At 41.1% G+C, this 15,597-nt stretch overlaps 3 protein-coding genes across 3 annotated transcripts; 1 reads left to right on the forward strand and 2 right to left on the reverse strand.

Annotated features, from left to right (window-relative positions):
- Positions 1–505: 505 nt before the first annotated feature.
- Positions 506–3,232, reverse strand: LOC129177385 (uncharacterized). The gene is made up of 4 exons (XM_054768468.1): positions 1,784–3,232; positions 1,586–1,711; positions 1,381–1,499; positions 506–1,306 (listed from the first exon to the last, which is right to left on the reverse strand). Exons 1-4 carry the CDS (start codon positions 2,061–2,063, stop codon positions 506–508), a joined length of 1,326 nt encoding a protein of 441 aa, XP_054624443.1. The 5' UTR covers positions 2,064–3,232.
- Positions 3,183–6,937, forward strand: LOC129177393 (glutamate-rich protein 6). Its single transcript, XM_054768484.1, has 10 exons — positions 3,183–3,188; positions 3,648–3,746; positions 3,809–3,895; positions 3,967–4,148; positions 4,221–4,279; positions 5,114–5,280; positions 5,654–5,733; positions 5,828–5,986; positions 6,079–6,298; positions 6,443–6,937. The coding sequence occupies exons 1-10, from the start codon at positions 3,183–3,185 to the stop codon at positions 6,698–6,700; spliced, it is 1,317 nt and encodes a 438-aa protein (XP_054624459.1). The 3' UTR covers positions 6,701–6,937.
- selenot1a (selenoprotein T, 1a) lies at positions 6,721–14,832 on the reverse strand. Its single transcript, XM_054768114.1, has 6 exons — positions 14,615–14,832; positions 12,696–12,806; positions 9,798–9,924; positions 9,345–9,432; positions 7,306–7,472; positions 6,721–7,224 (listed from the first exon to the last, which is right to left on the reverse strand). Exons 1-5 carry the CDS (start codon positions 14,752–14,754, stop codon positions 7,348–7,350), a joined length of 591 nt encoding a protein of 196 aa, XP_054624089.1. The 5' UTR covers positions 14,755–14,832; the 3' UTR covers positions 6,721–7,224; positions 7,306–7,347.
- Between the last annotated feature and the right edge of the window lie 765 nt (positions 14,833–15,597).

Below are 15,597 nucleotides of genomic sequence, written 5' to 3' on the forward strand. Positions count from 1 at the left end.
CATCCTGTACCACACACTAAAAATGACATTTGCCATGTGAGAGACCCCTCACCTCTATTTAAAAAAAAAAAAAAAAAAAAATCCAAACTGTGTCAAATTCCACTAATAATCCTTCAAAATAGGACACTGCTTGCTTTTGGCTCATACCTTCACTTCCATTACATACAATTTTTTTTCTTCTGGTATGAACCACCCATCTATTTTCCAAGCCACTTGTCCTCATTAGCATTGTTGGTGAGCTGGAGCCTATCCCAGCTGACTCCAGGCAATAGTCTGGGTACACTCTAGACTGGTTAACATTATTCCCATGCAGTTTGATATGGAGCAGGTCAGCTCACTAAAACGCTGCAATTTTAGATCGTTAGCATGACATTTAATTTTGATCAAGCTCTTTGAGTAATTGCATAGTTTCCAGATACCACGTTATACAGGATGTGCAGAAGATCTGATACAAATGACATCAAGATAGATAGCTTGTTTATTCAACAATTTATTAGAGCAACTTTCAGCTAGCAGCAAGCATTGCAGCCATGAGTTCCTGATAAGCGGGTATTAGCTCTGGAGGAATTTGGAAAGGTGCCGCAGTTGTGGTCTGTGCCGGGGTTGTCGTCGGCTTTGCAGGGTAATAAGGATATGGCCAGGGAAAATAAGGAATATTCGACTGCATTCCCGGATTTGCGGGGTCCTTTTGGCTGGGTGTTTGTTTCCCACTTAGTGGCTGATGTCCCGGGAACTGCCAGGCGTAGGGATTTAAGAGTGGGTACTGACTCACTTGTGGCACCAAGTATTGTCGAGGTACATAGATGTTCTGAGGTGCTGGGAGGCCCATTGGGAACCCGGGGAACTGGGGCATTATGTGGTTCCGAGGCACAGATGGGAAGGGAACCTGAGACCCAGGGGGTAGAATTTGGATCTCGGGCTCAGATGGAAACTTTGGATTCTTAGGTACAGAGGGAAAGGGAAACTGAGACCCAGCGGGGGGGATTTGGACCTGGGGTTCAAAAGGCAACATGTGGTTCTGAGGTACAGATGCTAAAGGAAACTGAGACCTAGGGTGGAGCATTTGGACCTGAGGCTCAGTAGGAAACTTGTGGTTCTGAAGGCCACGAGGTAAAACTTGGACCTTGTGCCAAGTGGGCAAATTGGTAGTCTGAGGCAGAGTGGGAGGGACCTGGACATCAGAACCATTTGGATCTGATGGTAGTGCAGTGGTTACCTTTGGGGCAGCAGTTGTCAGAGATGGTTTGGGGCACCAGAGAGAGACTGGAAGTTCCTGCCAAAGCATTGGCAGCACAAAACTTCCACCCTTGAGAGAAAAAATATTCTATACTCTACAATCTACTGGCTGGAGACATTTGTTGCTTCTTTAGTGAACATTACCTGCTGAAGCATATAACAGCCACCAAAAGGGACATACATGAGGAATCCAAGAGAATTCCAGTGCATGTTGTACCCACAGGTTGAAGGCACGAGGGACAAAGGCAATGGATGTCCATTAGCTTGAGGAGAAGGGGGGAAAAAAAACTCAGTGTTTATTTTGTTGCAGGTAAAAAAGATTTATGAGGGCATGTTTGTGTCACTTTACCTTGCTGCACACTCAAGTGGCTGGGCCCCAGTGAATTAACCCTGAGCTTCATCTGGTCACCAGCACAATGCAGAGAACTCATGTGCCTCCAGAAGGCTTCCTGAGAAGTTGGCTGTTGCGTTTGTGCTGATGGCAAGTGAGAAACATAGCTTACGTTCATGAAATGACAGCCAGACAAAAAAATATACTGTTTCCTACCAGGAAAATCCGCTTGGTAGGACATTTCATCCTCCACAGAAGTGTTTGATTTCTTGGTGTCCATCACCGGAGAATCCCCGTCCAGAACATTCCCAAATACAATCTTGCCTCGTCTGAGGCCTGTGGCTTTGGCCTCAAGATCATCGTGTCTCCTGTTTGCCTTCCTCAGTCGATAACCGTCAACCATCAAAACACATGTTAAAATAAGGGCTGCGGCCCAGCAAAGTGCAACAGTTGTCATGTTTGCTTTGTGAATCATGTCACTACAATTGAGACTCATGAAAAAAGCTGACTTTGGACATTTTAGGGCTGCTTTTTGTATTGGCAACTACTTCCTTGTGGCAGGTGTCGCAGGGGAAGCAACAACCAATCAGAAGCCGAGGTGGGCGGGGTAGTTGATTTTGTAAATATTAGTTGCACCTGTTGAAGAATTGTTCAAACACCAAATACTGCATAGAAATTATTTTGGAGATCTAACATTTTCAATAATTGTTGCGTTTTCTGCCTTTTTGTGTTCAAACCGCAAGAAGGAGGCAGGTACGAATCAATGACGTTTCATGGCAGATATTTTCATTTGAACATACCTGACACTTAATCAGGTGTACCTGCACGGCTCTTATTCCTAATAAAGTGGCCGATGATTGCATATTAAAAAGCTTTAAAATATGCCTCAACTCCAGAAATTTAGCTTTTTATGATTTTGATCATTTTGACGTCATACGAATTCCTTACTTTAGTCGCTTTTCTATTGACAACTGAGTTTCTTGGTTACCTATCGTCCGTCGTTTTCCGCCATCTGCTGGTGAAACTGTGTACGAACAAGCCTCCCAAGTAAAACCTCAGAAAGGAATGTGACGTTTTCACGATAAAACTAAACGTCCAAATTGAGGAGTTTACTGGATAAAAATATGTCATTTGCCTTTAAAAGTCACCCCCGCCCCGGTTAATGTTATTGTTATGTCATGTGATTTTTTTAAAGTGTAAAAATGCACCTTCGAGCCTCTTCATGGCATACAAAGTTCCTGGGCAGCCACCACATGGCAAGCTTGCTTTGTTTTGTCAGTAGTATTATTTTATTGTTTTCTGCCTGTAAACTCACCTTCAACTTTCCTTTTATGTATTATTTTTGTGCTTTATTTATGTATTTTTAGTTTTAACATTTTAGATTTTTTCAATTTTATGTATTTTATTTTTATATTACTGTTATTGTGTATTTTATTTGTATATGCTATATTTCTATATAATTTTTATTTCATTTGTTATAGTATTGATATTGCTGGTTGACAATCCATTTTGCCACATCATAGGTTACTATGGTTACTCATAACAGCCACAACTACCACATCGCCATGGTTACTGACAACAATAGTAATACTGAAGGACTGAACACATGCCTAGAATGTGGGTGAGTTCTGGTATGTCTGCTACTTTTGCACATTCTATGCCATCTTATAATTAATATGACATGCAGTTAGAAGCATGTTTACCTACCTGCAATGTATTGCCTTTTGAGTGAGGTGAATATGTGTGCAGGACAGAAGCTTTGCACAAGACGTGAGTGCAGTCTGGAGGGGAAGACAGTAGAGAAAAAAAGATGAGGTCCAGCTTGTCCGGTGAGTTTTCTCCCTGCATAATGCACAAAATATGGGGGAAATAACTTCTTCTAACTTCTTCTCTGTGGCGCTTGAATCCATTATAAAAATAATATGTGCATTTGGCCATTAGATAATGCAGTTGCAAAGTTAGAACATGATCTCTGCGAGCTCCTCCATGACCTAAACAACTATGTAAGTATATTTTTAATGCATCTACTAGGCTATGATCATCACTTTCCTATTGATGTGATTGACCGGATTTACTATAGAGTGCAGACCCACCCACCCACTGCATCAGAGCAGGAGTTCTGAGCTACTACCGCGAGTCTGACAACCCCAGGCTCAATACAGCAGACATTCATTCAGAGGTAGTCAAACGAAATGTTGCCTCAATAGTAACGAACCTGAACACTTTCTTATGTGATGGCAGCCTCCGTTTGAATGGCTGGGAAAGTGCGAGTACTGCAACAAGGCTGCCTGGCCTTTGCTGGATGTGAGATGGGAAGAGGAGATGGAGGTAAGACTACTGTAGACTCTGGGGAACTAAACGCTCCATCAACACAGCTCATGTCCATTGTGTACCTTTAGGCAGTGTCAGGCTTCTGCTGCACCGAGCGCCAGAAACTATGCATGGCCCTGGTGAAGAAGAGGGAACAGGAAGAGGTGTCTCCCACCGTGAAGCCAGAAAAGCCCACCACGCAACTGGCGGACGCGCTTCTCAGAGAGAAGAAAGCCCGCAGTATGAGCCTGGAACTGCAACGTGGACTGAGGTGGGTGTTTTTAGAGGATTTTGCAGGCACTGATAGTGAGAAACTGTGATTGCCCGTCATTTCTTCTGTCAGGGAGCGATCAGGATGGAAGAGCGAGGATGAGACAGTCCAACATCGGACAGCAGACACGTGTGAGTAGACAGACAAGTTTCATTATTATCACATGTAAAAGTTACATTATACTGTACTATTTTTCAACAATTTTAAATAAGTTTCAGAGGTTCCACAACGGTGTACTGTATTGGAAGTGTCTTGGGCCAAAATCTAGCTTTGATGCTGGAATTTAGACAAGTGTTTTAGTAAGCTTTACTGGGAACATGCTGGTTTATGTGTCTGGAGCTTTAATGCTAATGAGCGGTGTTTGTCCACACCTGTTTCAGACAGGACTACAGTAGAGGGGGACACAAACATGAGCAACATTAGCCTAGCTATGTGAGCTATAGTGCTAACATAGCATCATCATGCTATCTTAGCTTATTTGCTGAAGAAAAATAATAAAACCTACACGCCCCACATCTTTGCGGAGCTACAGGATTTGTATTTAGATGTGTAGTGAAGCCTTTTCTTAGTGGGTGGCGTACACATGGGGCCAAAAATATGAATAAATATCCATAATGGTGGACTTCTTTGGCCCAGTATGCATTTTTGTAGAGTACATTGATTTGGACCTGTAAGAAAAGTAAATTATACTTGTGGAGTGATGGGTGTAGCCTGCCAATTTTCACTCTGTATAGCATCATCATCATCTGGTAAAATTCTACAATCCAAATTATTTTTCAAGAGGACATTGAGCAGAACTTGTGTGAGAAGTTTCAAGACAAACTTGTAGGGTTGACGGCAGTGGCCTTTTATATCTTGGATCTTAATGCGAAAAAACGCATGAAATGTAAAGTATTTTTTGTTAAGGACACGGAGCAGGACTTTAAACTCTAAAAAAAAACCGATATACCTTTGTCGCCCAACAGCCTCCGAAGCAAACGTCCTCAGCTTCCGTTTCGGTGCCTCTGCAGATCAACCGTGCTGGTTGGTCAATCGTAACCTGACCGAAAATGTTGTGCACCTAAAGAAGGAGGAGGCCACGGTGTTTGTTTGTGACCACAAGCCAACTCCTTTTGGTATATGTCATCATAAGGTGAGACTAATAAAAACAGTCAACTGCACATCGCAGGCACGAGTGCCCCCCTGTGGTCAAAGTCTGCCAATGCAGTACAGAAAGCTGGAGAAAAGTAATGAAAACTAATAACGGAGTTTAAAAAACAAAACGTCTTTGCCGATACAAATAATCAAAACAAAGTACGTTTGACAAAACACAAAACAATGCATTTTTATAATGGTACGTCTGAGTCCATTATAACTTTTTGCTGCAATTCTTGGATTAATTGTAGTACAATTAAAAGTGTACATTCATATTTTTTTGCATCGTATTTTTATGTAAACATACTGCACAATTTAATACTGCAAAAATATGAGCTGTGTCATTCTACCTTAATACATTGTGTTGACAGGATGGGGAATTTCAACAGAAGTTTTATATGAACGGCAAGACCTTTGTCAACATGTTCCCAGATGGCTCGGCTCAGCTCTTGTATCCAGTTACTGCAAAATAACATTATACCATGAAAAATATGTTTTGCGCATTGCATATGCTGTCAAACTACCGTCCTTATCGATGTGGACAGTTACCCCAGCGGGCTCATGGCTCTTCTTGTTGTGGTCACCAAAGACAAAGGAAGGGTTTGCATATTGTATGACGAAAGCCTCACGCCCCATCGACCCATTCGAGCCATCTTCCAATCCAATGGCATGGCGACCTGTTACCACAGAAATGGAAAAATATGGTAAACAGATGGTAAAAGGATATATTGACGTAATATATGATTCTTGACCGATATCGGAGTACACTAAATATGTTGTCTATGATGGCTTTTAGGTTGAGTCTGAATAGAACAGGTGGTCAGTGTTTGGATGAGACCAGCGCCAGAGTCCGTCGGTGGACCTGGAAAACCCTTCCCACACCTCACCTCCCTCCCCTCTTCCTGTCCCTCAATAGAAATGTTGGGATTCGAGTGCTGGGGAAGGACCAAGTGTTTGTCTCCTTCCTGGCTAATGGTCAACAGGCAAGGTGTAGCGTGGGAAGCTGCAGTGCTCAGGTAATACTGATGTATTCCTTATTTGAATAAAACATTCACTGTCTATTCCACTATTTTAGTTTAGCATGTTCAATGTATCTCAGTTTAGTGTTAAGCAAAATAGGTTTGGTCACAAATACACGGAAAAATGCCTGTTTCCCACAGTGTAAATGCACAAAAGAGAGGCCTTCTAGCGGACCATCGGTACTGAAGGATGAGCTCTTCGTGCTGGCAGCCAGAGTGAAGATCCACCAGTGCATCCAGCATCTCAACTGGAGCCTTATAACACCCTTGCATCAGAAGACCATTCCGGCCCCGAGCATCCGTGCTTTTGGCAAAAGGCTTCTGGAGGTCAGCACCAACATGTTGATGAGCCAGCATGAACGCACCTTCATCCAAGGATGCCTTCATGATTGTCTCTGAACAAAAAACTCCATAGAAGATCACAGTTACAATAGCTTTTATTCATCGTATCAACTCATTCCAAGTTATGCAAATATAAAAATTACTCAGAAATCATAGCAAAACAATTTCTTCTGTTAATTTGACAATAGCATGACAAAATGTGCATTTCTACAGGGCGTTAAGATACTCTTACAATAAACTTTTAATAATTCTACATTTGGCTCAGTGGCATAAATGACTATTACCGGTATTCAATCACAATGATCAATAAGATGCAACCAGTTAAAGACTACTGAATATGCACTCATGGATGTCAATCTCCCAATCTGATGTCCGCTTGGATAAGAAGTGAATAGTACAAGAAAAAGACCAACTGGCTGGCAGGGGCGCCGTGAATCCCACTCTGGCGTCAGGGGTGGGGCTTCTGTAAGGGGCGTGGTGACGACAATGAGGGCATCCAGTCTGTGCTTGCAGTCTTCCTGCCTTCAGCGCAGACGTTCATAAACATCCCGTCACAGTCCCAGGAGAGTCCCACCTCAAACCTAGATGGGAGCACACAGGGAGAGACTTTAGCTTAGCCTTACCATAGAATATAGAAACATTTAAGTCAAAGAAGTGCTTACATGGAGGGGCTTTTAGCTGCTGCCACACAGTGAAGAGTAGTGTTAGGAGTGGTGGTGTGGCATTGTGTTCATGTGGACGTTCATCTTCATCTCGTTGTCCAGGATCTGCACCAGCTGCTGCATGGAGGGCAGGTGACCAGACTCCAGTTTGGACCACACTGGCACATCTATACAGACAAATTTTTGTTCATAATTCCACACGACTATCAACATACAGTGGCACGTCGGTTAGCGTACGCCCCAGTTAGCAATGAAACTTTATGCCAAAATTTTGCCTTGGTTTGCTCACATTTTCCAGTTAGCGTACAAGCTTGTGTTGTCATGTTATTAATACACTGTGTGACTCCAACTGTGTTCTTAATGTATTTTTAATCACAAAACGTCCTAGTTAGCAGCCTATTAGCTTGCTACTACATGGAAACAGGAACCGGAAGTCAACTTTATCGCCTGTTTATGTCATCAGCAGGTGACTGTATAGTTCTTTGCTAACGTCAGCTTTTGTTTTGACCACAGCTACAAAATAACCCACAATGGAGGCAAACAAAGTTGCAAGTGCCACCATTTTGATTAAGAAGAAAGAAATACGATTGATTTCAATGAATAACTCATAGCAAAGCAGGAAGGTGGTGTCCGAGTCTCACTCGCTGTTAATCACGTCTTCAATCAAGGTAAAATTGAAGTGTCTTCTGCAACTGCAACTGTAACTATAAAAAATGTTAACAGGGTTCCTACGGATTTGACATTTCAAAATTCCATACTTTTTCCATACTCAATAAAAAGTGTGCATCCTTAGAACTGCAACAATCGGTGATTAATCGATTATGATCGTTACCAAAATAATTGTCAATGAACTACCTATTTTGGTATTCGATTACTTTAATTTAAAAATCTAAATATCCTCTGATTTCAGCCTCTGAAATATTAACATTTTGTAATTTAATTAGTCATCCATGAAAGCATACCTATTGTGTTTTAGGCAAAACAATATATTTACAGACATCAGCTTTGACTTTGGAAAACAATGATGGACATTTTTGCCTCTTTTCTGATATGTTGTAGACAAAACCACTAACTGTTTGCATTTAGTTTATGTTGTTTTGGTCCGTCTGGGCCTAACCGATTACTCGATTAATCGAAACAACAATCGACCAAGAAAAAAATCGTTAGTTGCAGCTCAAGTATGATGTAAATACATCGTTTGTTTTTAATTCTTCTGGAACATGTAGAGCACATGTGTCAAACTCGTGCCCTGGAGGGCCGAGACGCTGCAGGTTTTTTCTCCAACCAGTTTCTTCAGCAGGTGATTTAATTGATGAGCTCCTTCCCTCAAACTGAAGGTGCTGATCATTAAAATCACCTGCTTTAGTGACTGGCTGGAAAGAAAACCTGCAGTGTCTCGGCCCTCCATGGCACGAGTTTGACACCCCTGATGTAGCGCATATCATTTTCAGGAGATTACAACTAGGAAATGTAGCTCATCAAAAAGTTGGAGGAGGATACAAACAGAGGGCTGGCCATTCAACTTGTCAATCTTCCCAAATGTTTTTCAGGATGCGTCGCCTATTGTGTGCTCACACACACACACACACACACACACACACACACACACACACACACACACACACACACACACACACCTTAGCTGCCCTAGCAAGCGCCTTGGAAATCGATCCATTTCTTTTCAAGCTATTCATCATTTTATCTATTAGTATACAGAACAGATGTAACAGTCTTGGAAATGTTTTTCCATACTTGGCTTTACATTTTCCATATTTTTTCTAGACTAGGAAATGTATAAAGTCAAATTCCATACTTTTCCATTTGTGCATAGGAACCCTGTGTTAACCTTTTTGGCTTTCTGAAACAGATAAATTGGAATTACATTATTTCTTACGGGAAAAATTGATTTGTTTAGTGTACGTTTCGGTCAGTGTTGGACCATCTGGAATGGATTTATGAAGCTAATCAAGGTTCCACTAAGTATTCATATCGTTACTGACGTACAGTATGTGGTCGCATTGGCCACAAAAGACACTTACCATTTAATGTGATTTCAAACGCTCCTGTGGACATCAACTGATTTTCTATCATATTGCTGAAGAAGAACACCATCATGCACGCATATATCTGAAAGTAGGGGGAAGGAACATTTAAAAAAACAAAACAACACAGTTTCATCAAAGCAATGACCCATAACACTTCCTAATTCATGAACAGGCTCATTTAAGCACCAATATCCAAACAGACCTATCGTTGGCCCTTGACACTAATGGGACTCCCTGATGAAGCAAATCAGCATCAAGGAACACTCAAGACAGGCATTAATTAAATCCCATGGGCTTGCGCTATACTTGGCACCGAATACGTTATGTGTTATTACAACTACTGCTAATAACAAACAGCTCTCATAGTGATGCAATGCAGCTCAACACGACTGCAATCTACAACCACGACAAGAAACAATGTGCTTTACATAAGGCATACAACTGTACCTTATTTCCCTGGCCCCACTCCCAGACACCTGGGGCTTGTACACCAAACAGGGTGAATGGATCCTTCCCAATAATGATGAGGCCAATCACCAGCAGTTTGAAGACAGACAGGAAAGAAGCAATATGCCTGAGGGGAGATGACGGACAAGACGGCAGCTTTAACAAACAGGCCTTATGTGATTAAAGGTGTCCAAACCCCTCCAGATAGCCTCCATGTATCCTTATGGGTGTGGCTTTATTGTATACATGCATGTACTGCTCTCCTTTGTGCAAATAATGGTCACTAAAGTCAGTTCTTTATACTATATAATACAATATCATATACGCCAATGACCTGATCTCATTCATTTAAACTTAGTTTTTTAAAATTCTATCAAGAAACCAGGCCACGTTCATCCATTTTTTCCCAATTTAAAATGCAAATACAGAACTTTTAAATATTTCTTTTAAAATCACATTATCGGGTACTGGTGTCCAAAGTGTGGCCCACGGTGCATTTGTGGCCGACAGCCCATGTTTTCATCTGCCCAAGACACATTCCAAATGGGGAGAAAAGCACAAGAAGAGGTAATGTAGTGAGAAAAAGTTGAAATGCTGGTGCTAATAATTACAAAAAGAAAAAAAAATGACACACAGGATGTTTTTTTCTTTAAGTATATTTAACTAGCCTTTGATTTTTCAGAATGGGGCCCTCAATGGGAAAAGTTAGGACACCCCTGTCATAAGGAGTGGTATTGGGATTTAAATACAATGGAAAGTTTTGTAGAAGCAAGGGGAGATTAATTATTCAGTCGTAAATCTGTTTCAAAAATGTTTACAATTACACAACTTATTGAACCTAGAAAATGAAATACTGAAGGCATTTTGACATATTTTGAACAGGAAGCAAAACAACGCAGTGGAGCCTCCAAATTTTAATACCTTTATAGTTGTGTAATTAGGAAAGAAACTCAACAAGAAACTCAACTTTTCTGCAAAAAACTTTAGCGATCAACGCACAATTACGTGCAGAGGTTAACTGACAGTTACAAATGTTAAAAAAGTGGGACTAGTACTCCCTGTGCCCTTCCCTGTACACATCCATCACGTAAAGTAAAGGTTGAGTATACAATTTGAGTATACAATTTGTTTCTGTTATATAATGCAGCTGTTAAAACTCTTTTGCCACTTGCGTGACATTTAGGAATGTTTACGAAGTACCATTATGCCCTCTCCGTTTCATGGTGATGCGGACTCTAAGGGCTGTGATTGGTCAACTTTGAATACACTATTTCCTGCGTGTTTACAGTTTGTTCAGGTGGCGTACAGTCGACCTTCACGAGAGCCTCCCGATGTGATTTCGGATCAACATTTGCAATAAAAGTTACTGTTAAAACACTCGTGATGTTAGGAAATGTGCCGAGGCTTGGAAGCATGTGTCGAGTAATGGAGGAGGCGCTTCCGCAAACAGTGTGTCGAGGCTTGCTTCATTTAGGGGAAGCATATACAGCTGCCTGTGATTACACACCTAGCCAGTATGTGGTTTCGTGTGCGTGTGAAGCATGAAGTTGGTTCAAGTGATACGATGCCTCATCTCACTATCAATATGTAACACATTGATTAGTTCCAGCGCCAGTACCACTCCCGGTCTCTTGTTAATCGTCATTGTTCACTAGCGACGGAGGAAGCTAACAAGGTAGTTGATAAGTGTCCTTGTGGTTCATTGCAGTCATTTACTGGAAAAACACTGCCCCTAGCGTTTCATTTTCTTGAGGAACGCTGACGCATAACTTAGAAAAGTTCACGACACCAACCTTAATAGATTACACATCCAGCCCGTGTCTTCATAGTTATGACAGCGTATAAGATGTTTCCTTGTTTTGTTATACATCTGTTAACTTATTTGTAGACTTAGATGACAGTTAAATATGTTAAACAGTGTCAGGGAAATCCTTGCAGATAACCAAGACAAGTACTGGACTGTATAACACTCAAAGAAACAGACTCAACCACGCCAAGATTGTCTTTTTACTCGCGAGGAGAACGAAGGGACGCACCACAGTTGCCTTCCCACACCGCTCTGAATACGCTCTCCGAAAACCTCTCCCTTTATTTTCTGTTGGGCGTTCCCTAGTTACAGGAGAGTCCAGCTTTCTCAAGGAAGGGGCCTACTACAGCTGGACTCTGTGTCTTTGGCTATGTGTGTCTGTCAGTGTAGCGATATCATACATGTGTGGTTTAATTAATTTTCTAACATCACAGGATGTGAACAGGAGCAGAAGGCCTTGTGCAACTCAACCTCCTCCACGTCTCTGAGCCACACAAGACTGGTCCCTTTGTTGTCCCTCACGGGGCCTGATTGCTGCTTTCTATGTCAAAATGGGTGATAACGTATATAGATTTCTCTAACAAGGGTCTTTCTTTGAACTGGTGCTGCAAATTGCAGCTGCTCACGTTCATGGTCACAGCACACACATTCTCTCACACGGAAAGATGTGTGAGTGTTTAGTACATTTTCATAACAAAACCTTCACAACGATATCTCTTAATTAAAACAAATTCTTTCACAAACGGCGACTCAAAACATTGCCTTTGCTAGTAGTAAAGGGTTTTACCAGCATCACAGAAGGGATTGTGTTCACCCTCAGAGGTTAATTTTCAGGTTACTAGTGTGTTTATTACCAGCACAATTTATGGAGACCCTGGGGTCTTATTAACTCCTAACAACTTGGCCATTGTGGCCTAAAAGCATTTGTCTTCACGAATACAGTTTGTCGTGAACCAACTAGTACAGTATTAATGAGGCTTTCACAGTAAAAGCTGAAGTATCTTACAGCTTGCTCAGACAGTAATCCGGGTCATCTTCTCAAACCACTGTAACAAAGAAGCTTACAATCCACCAGATAATCTCTTGCTTACCGATAGACGGGTATAGGAAGATAGTTCTCCCCTTCAATACGGATGTCTGGGTACCGCTGGTACAAAGCCTGCGTGTACTCCTCAAACACCCGCTTGTACCCTCAGGAGATGCTGCATGAACAAAAACCATAAAGTTATACAAAACTAGTGCACATAAGGCTTCATTGTGAACTATACCAAAATATCGCATGAGTTCAACTCTTAACAAGGTGCTGTCTCGCTTCGTTTCCAAATTACACTTTTTAAAACTAGAAAATATAACTTCATCAATAGTGGTTTAAAAGAACAGACTGAACAAATACATGTCTGTATTTGTCACAATTTGAAGTTAAAATTTGTAAAGATTATCGTCCGGCTCAAATAAAATGATTGCTGTTCGTGGCTTTCACTCACTGCTGTTTCGTGAGGTTATGATTCGATTACATTTTTTTTTCTGCCTGGAGGAATCATAACGTGCTTACATCACCAATGAAGAAGAAGTGGCTGTGTAGTTGAAGGAGCGGGAAGACAAACATACGTTAGCCGTGTTGGGGGCTAGTTTTCTCTCACGTATATATTTCCAATGTGTGGCTCGTTTATTACGATGCTGTCGTGACTTCCTACAGGGTTTTTTTGTAGAGGTGTCCCGATTCAACTTTTTCACTTCTGATATGATACCGATATTGCAGCATTGAATATTGGCCAATACCGATATTGAGCCGATATCAACACAAATCATACATACTTTTATTTATTTTGTACTGTGGAATATTAGTCGTGTGGAATGTTAAACCCCACATTACACGTCACCGACAGGGGCTTGTTCTTTTCTGTTAATAACTACTGACTTTTTGCTCTCCTGTTGGAGTTTCCGGTGTGATGCCGCTTCATACTGTACTTGCGATGAGGCCGGTCGTATTAAACTTCTCCAGTTCTGTGCTTTCACAGGTCTAAGGTGAGGGTTCATAAATGCACAGCCATCAACATAATGTAACACAGTATGGAATTTAGTCTTAGTAATATCAATTAACAATTTACTATTTCACTCCTTTTCAAGTATATCATTACAGTCTGGGATTGATACACGTATCTACAAAGCACCGTTATGTAGTCCCAAGCAAGCAGCTGAGCAAACAAATAGCATTTTAAACATGATAATCCAAGACGTAGGCCTTGCAATTGCTTTTTCACCAAGCAAAAATGTTTTGTTTGATTATTTGATTGAAGGACTTTTCAGCGGAATACTCGATTACTAAAATATTTGATAGCTGCATCCCTAATTCAATGATAGCAAATGCTAGCAGCTAAACTTTGCCAATTCACTATTATTAGCTGACAACAAACATATCTAAGTTAAGTGTGTGTGTGTGTTTCATGGTTGTGTGACATGCCTCGAGCAGAACTGTTGCTTTAGTTTGCTTAAAATGTGCATAGTTATCTACTGTGGAGCCTTTTTATTTTTTTTATAAATTGGATTATTTATAGATCACGCAACTGTTTGACACCATGTCCCGCCTTACATTAAGATTTAGCTAAGTTACAATGAACAGAAAATATTTTAACATGTATAGAGTGCCAAATGAACGCAAATACGCAGGCGAATTACGAGGAATATATAAGATTGTAAAGCGAGTCCAAAAGCATAATAACGGTACTGTATTTTAAGACATTTATTTACAGTTTTGTTAAATCGCGTGCTTTGCAATAATACGGACGCGAGGCCTTGCTTTAAGCCTATAACTGACCGGAAGTAGATACCACACTTGCGTAGAATAGACGTATCCCAACTTTGGCATAATTATTAAGTCAAGGGATGCCAAGAGCCACTCAAAGGTGAACGGTTTAGAACTATCATTAGCTAGCTGGGAGGTTAGCCACTAGGTTCCGTCGATGTTTGCTAGCTTACGATGACTCGCCACATTTTCTGCTCGTTCGCTTACCAAATTTGAAACTTCAGGAGGGGCCCTGCAGCGAACTGCATTTTCATCTTCTTCACTCCACTGGTGTCACCAGACGTGGTGAGGCACAGCGACAAAACCCCGAGGACGAGGAAAGAAAAGCGTAGCCACTTCATCGCCATTCTTTCCGGGGTGTTTCCGGACTGAGGCTTGTTGAGCCGAACGCAATCGGTTCAACTGGGTTCTACGCGTGTGTAGGACGTGTCTACATCCGGTCGTCCTATTTTTCAGCAGTCACATGTTAGGCATGTGTAATGTACGCCATCCGTCGATCTATTTTACAGCCGCAAGCAATATACGTCCCCGCTCCACTCCCAAAAAAGTTATTAAGATAGATAGAAATTTGAGAAATAACAACATAATAAATCGTTTTTTTCTTATATCATATCCATGGTACAAACTGACAATTTATAAGCTCTCTTTTCTTTGTTCCATAAATAATTTTTCGTTTTTTTCACAACTGAAAAAATACACTAAAGCATTTGCTAGGAACACATGTTTGGATGGGTGATATTTCCCCGTTTCGAAAAAAAACTTTCGCTGAATCCTCTAGATTAACCCATCATTGCACTGTACTTATGGTCGTTTACAATGAATATAGCTGCATTTTATGTATTTTATTCTATTTATGTATGTAATACGTAACAGGATATGACGTGTGCGTCTGCGATACGTGTGCATTGCGTAAGTTTTACATAGTTTTGGTGGATGTCATAAAATGATAGAAACATCGCCATGCTAATTAAGTATTTTAACAAGAGTCATTTATAAAATAACCTTCCAACATATCACATATATGAAGTATGGTTATTGATAATTTCTGTTCATACATTTAAAAAGTAACAGCACGTGACGTCGCAGAAGAGCTGTATAAAAATTAGCGAAAGGAGGAAGTGACGTAGTCCTAGCACATGCGCGGGACCGATTGCTTTTCAGGTGAATTGGTTGGTCCTTCGTTTTCTTCT

This window comes from Dunckerocampus dactyliophorus, chromosome 2 (genome assembly GCF_027744805.1).
Source record: "Dunckerocampus dactyliophorus isolate RoL2022-P2 chromosome 2, RoL_Ddac_1.1, whole genome shotgun sequence".
NCBI lineage: Eukaryota > Metazoa > Chordata > Actinopteri > Syngnathiformes > Syngnathidae > Dunckerocampus > Dunckerocampus dactyliophorus.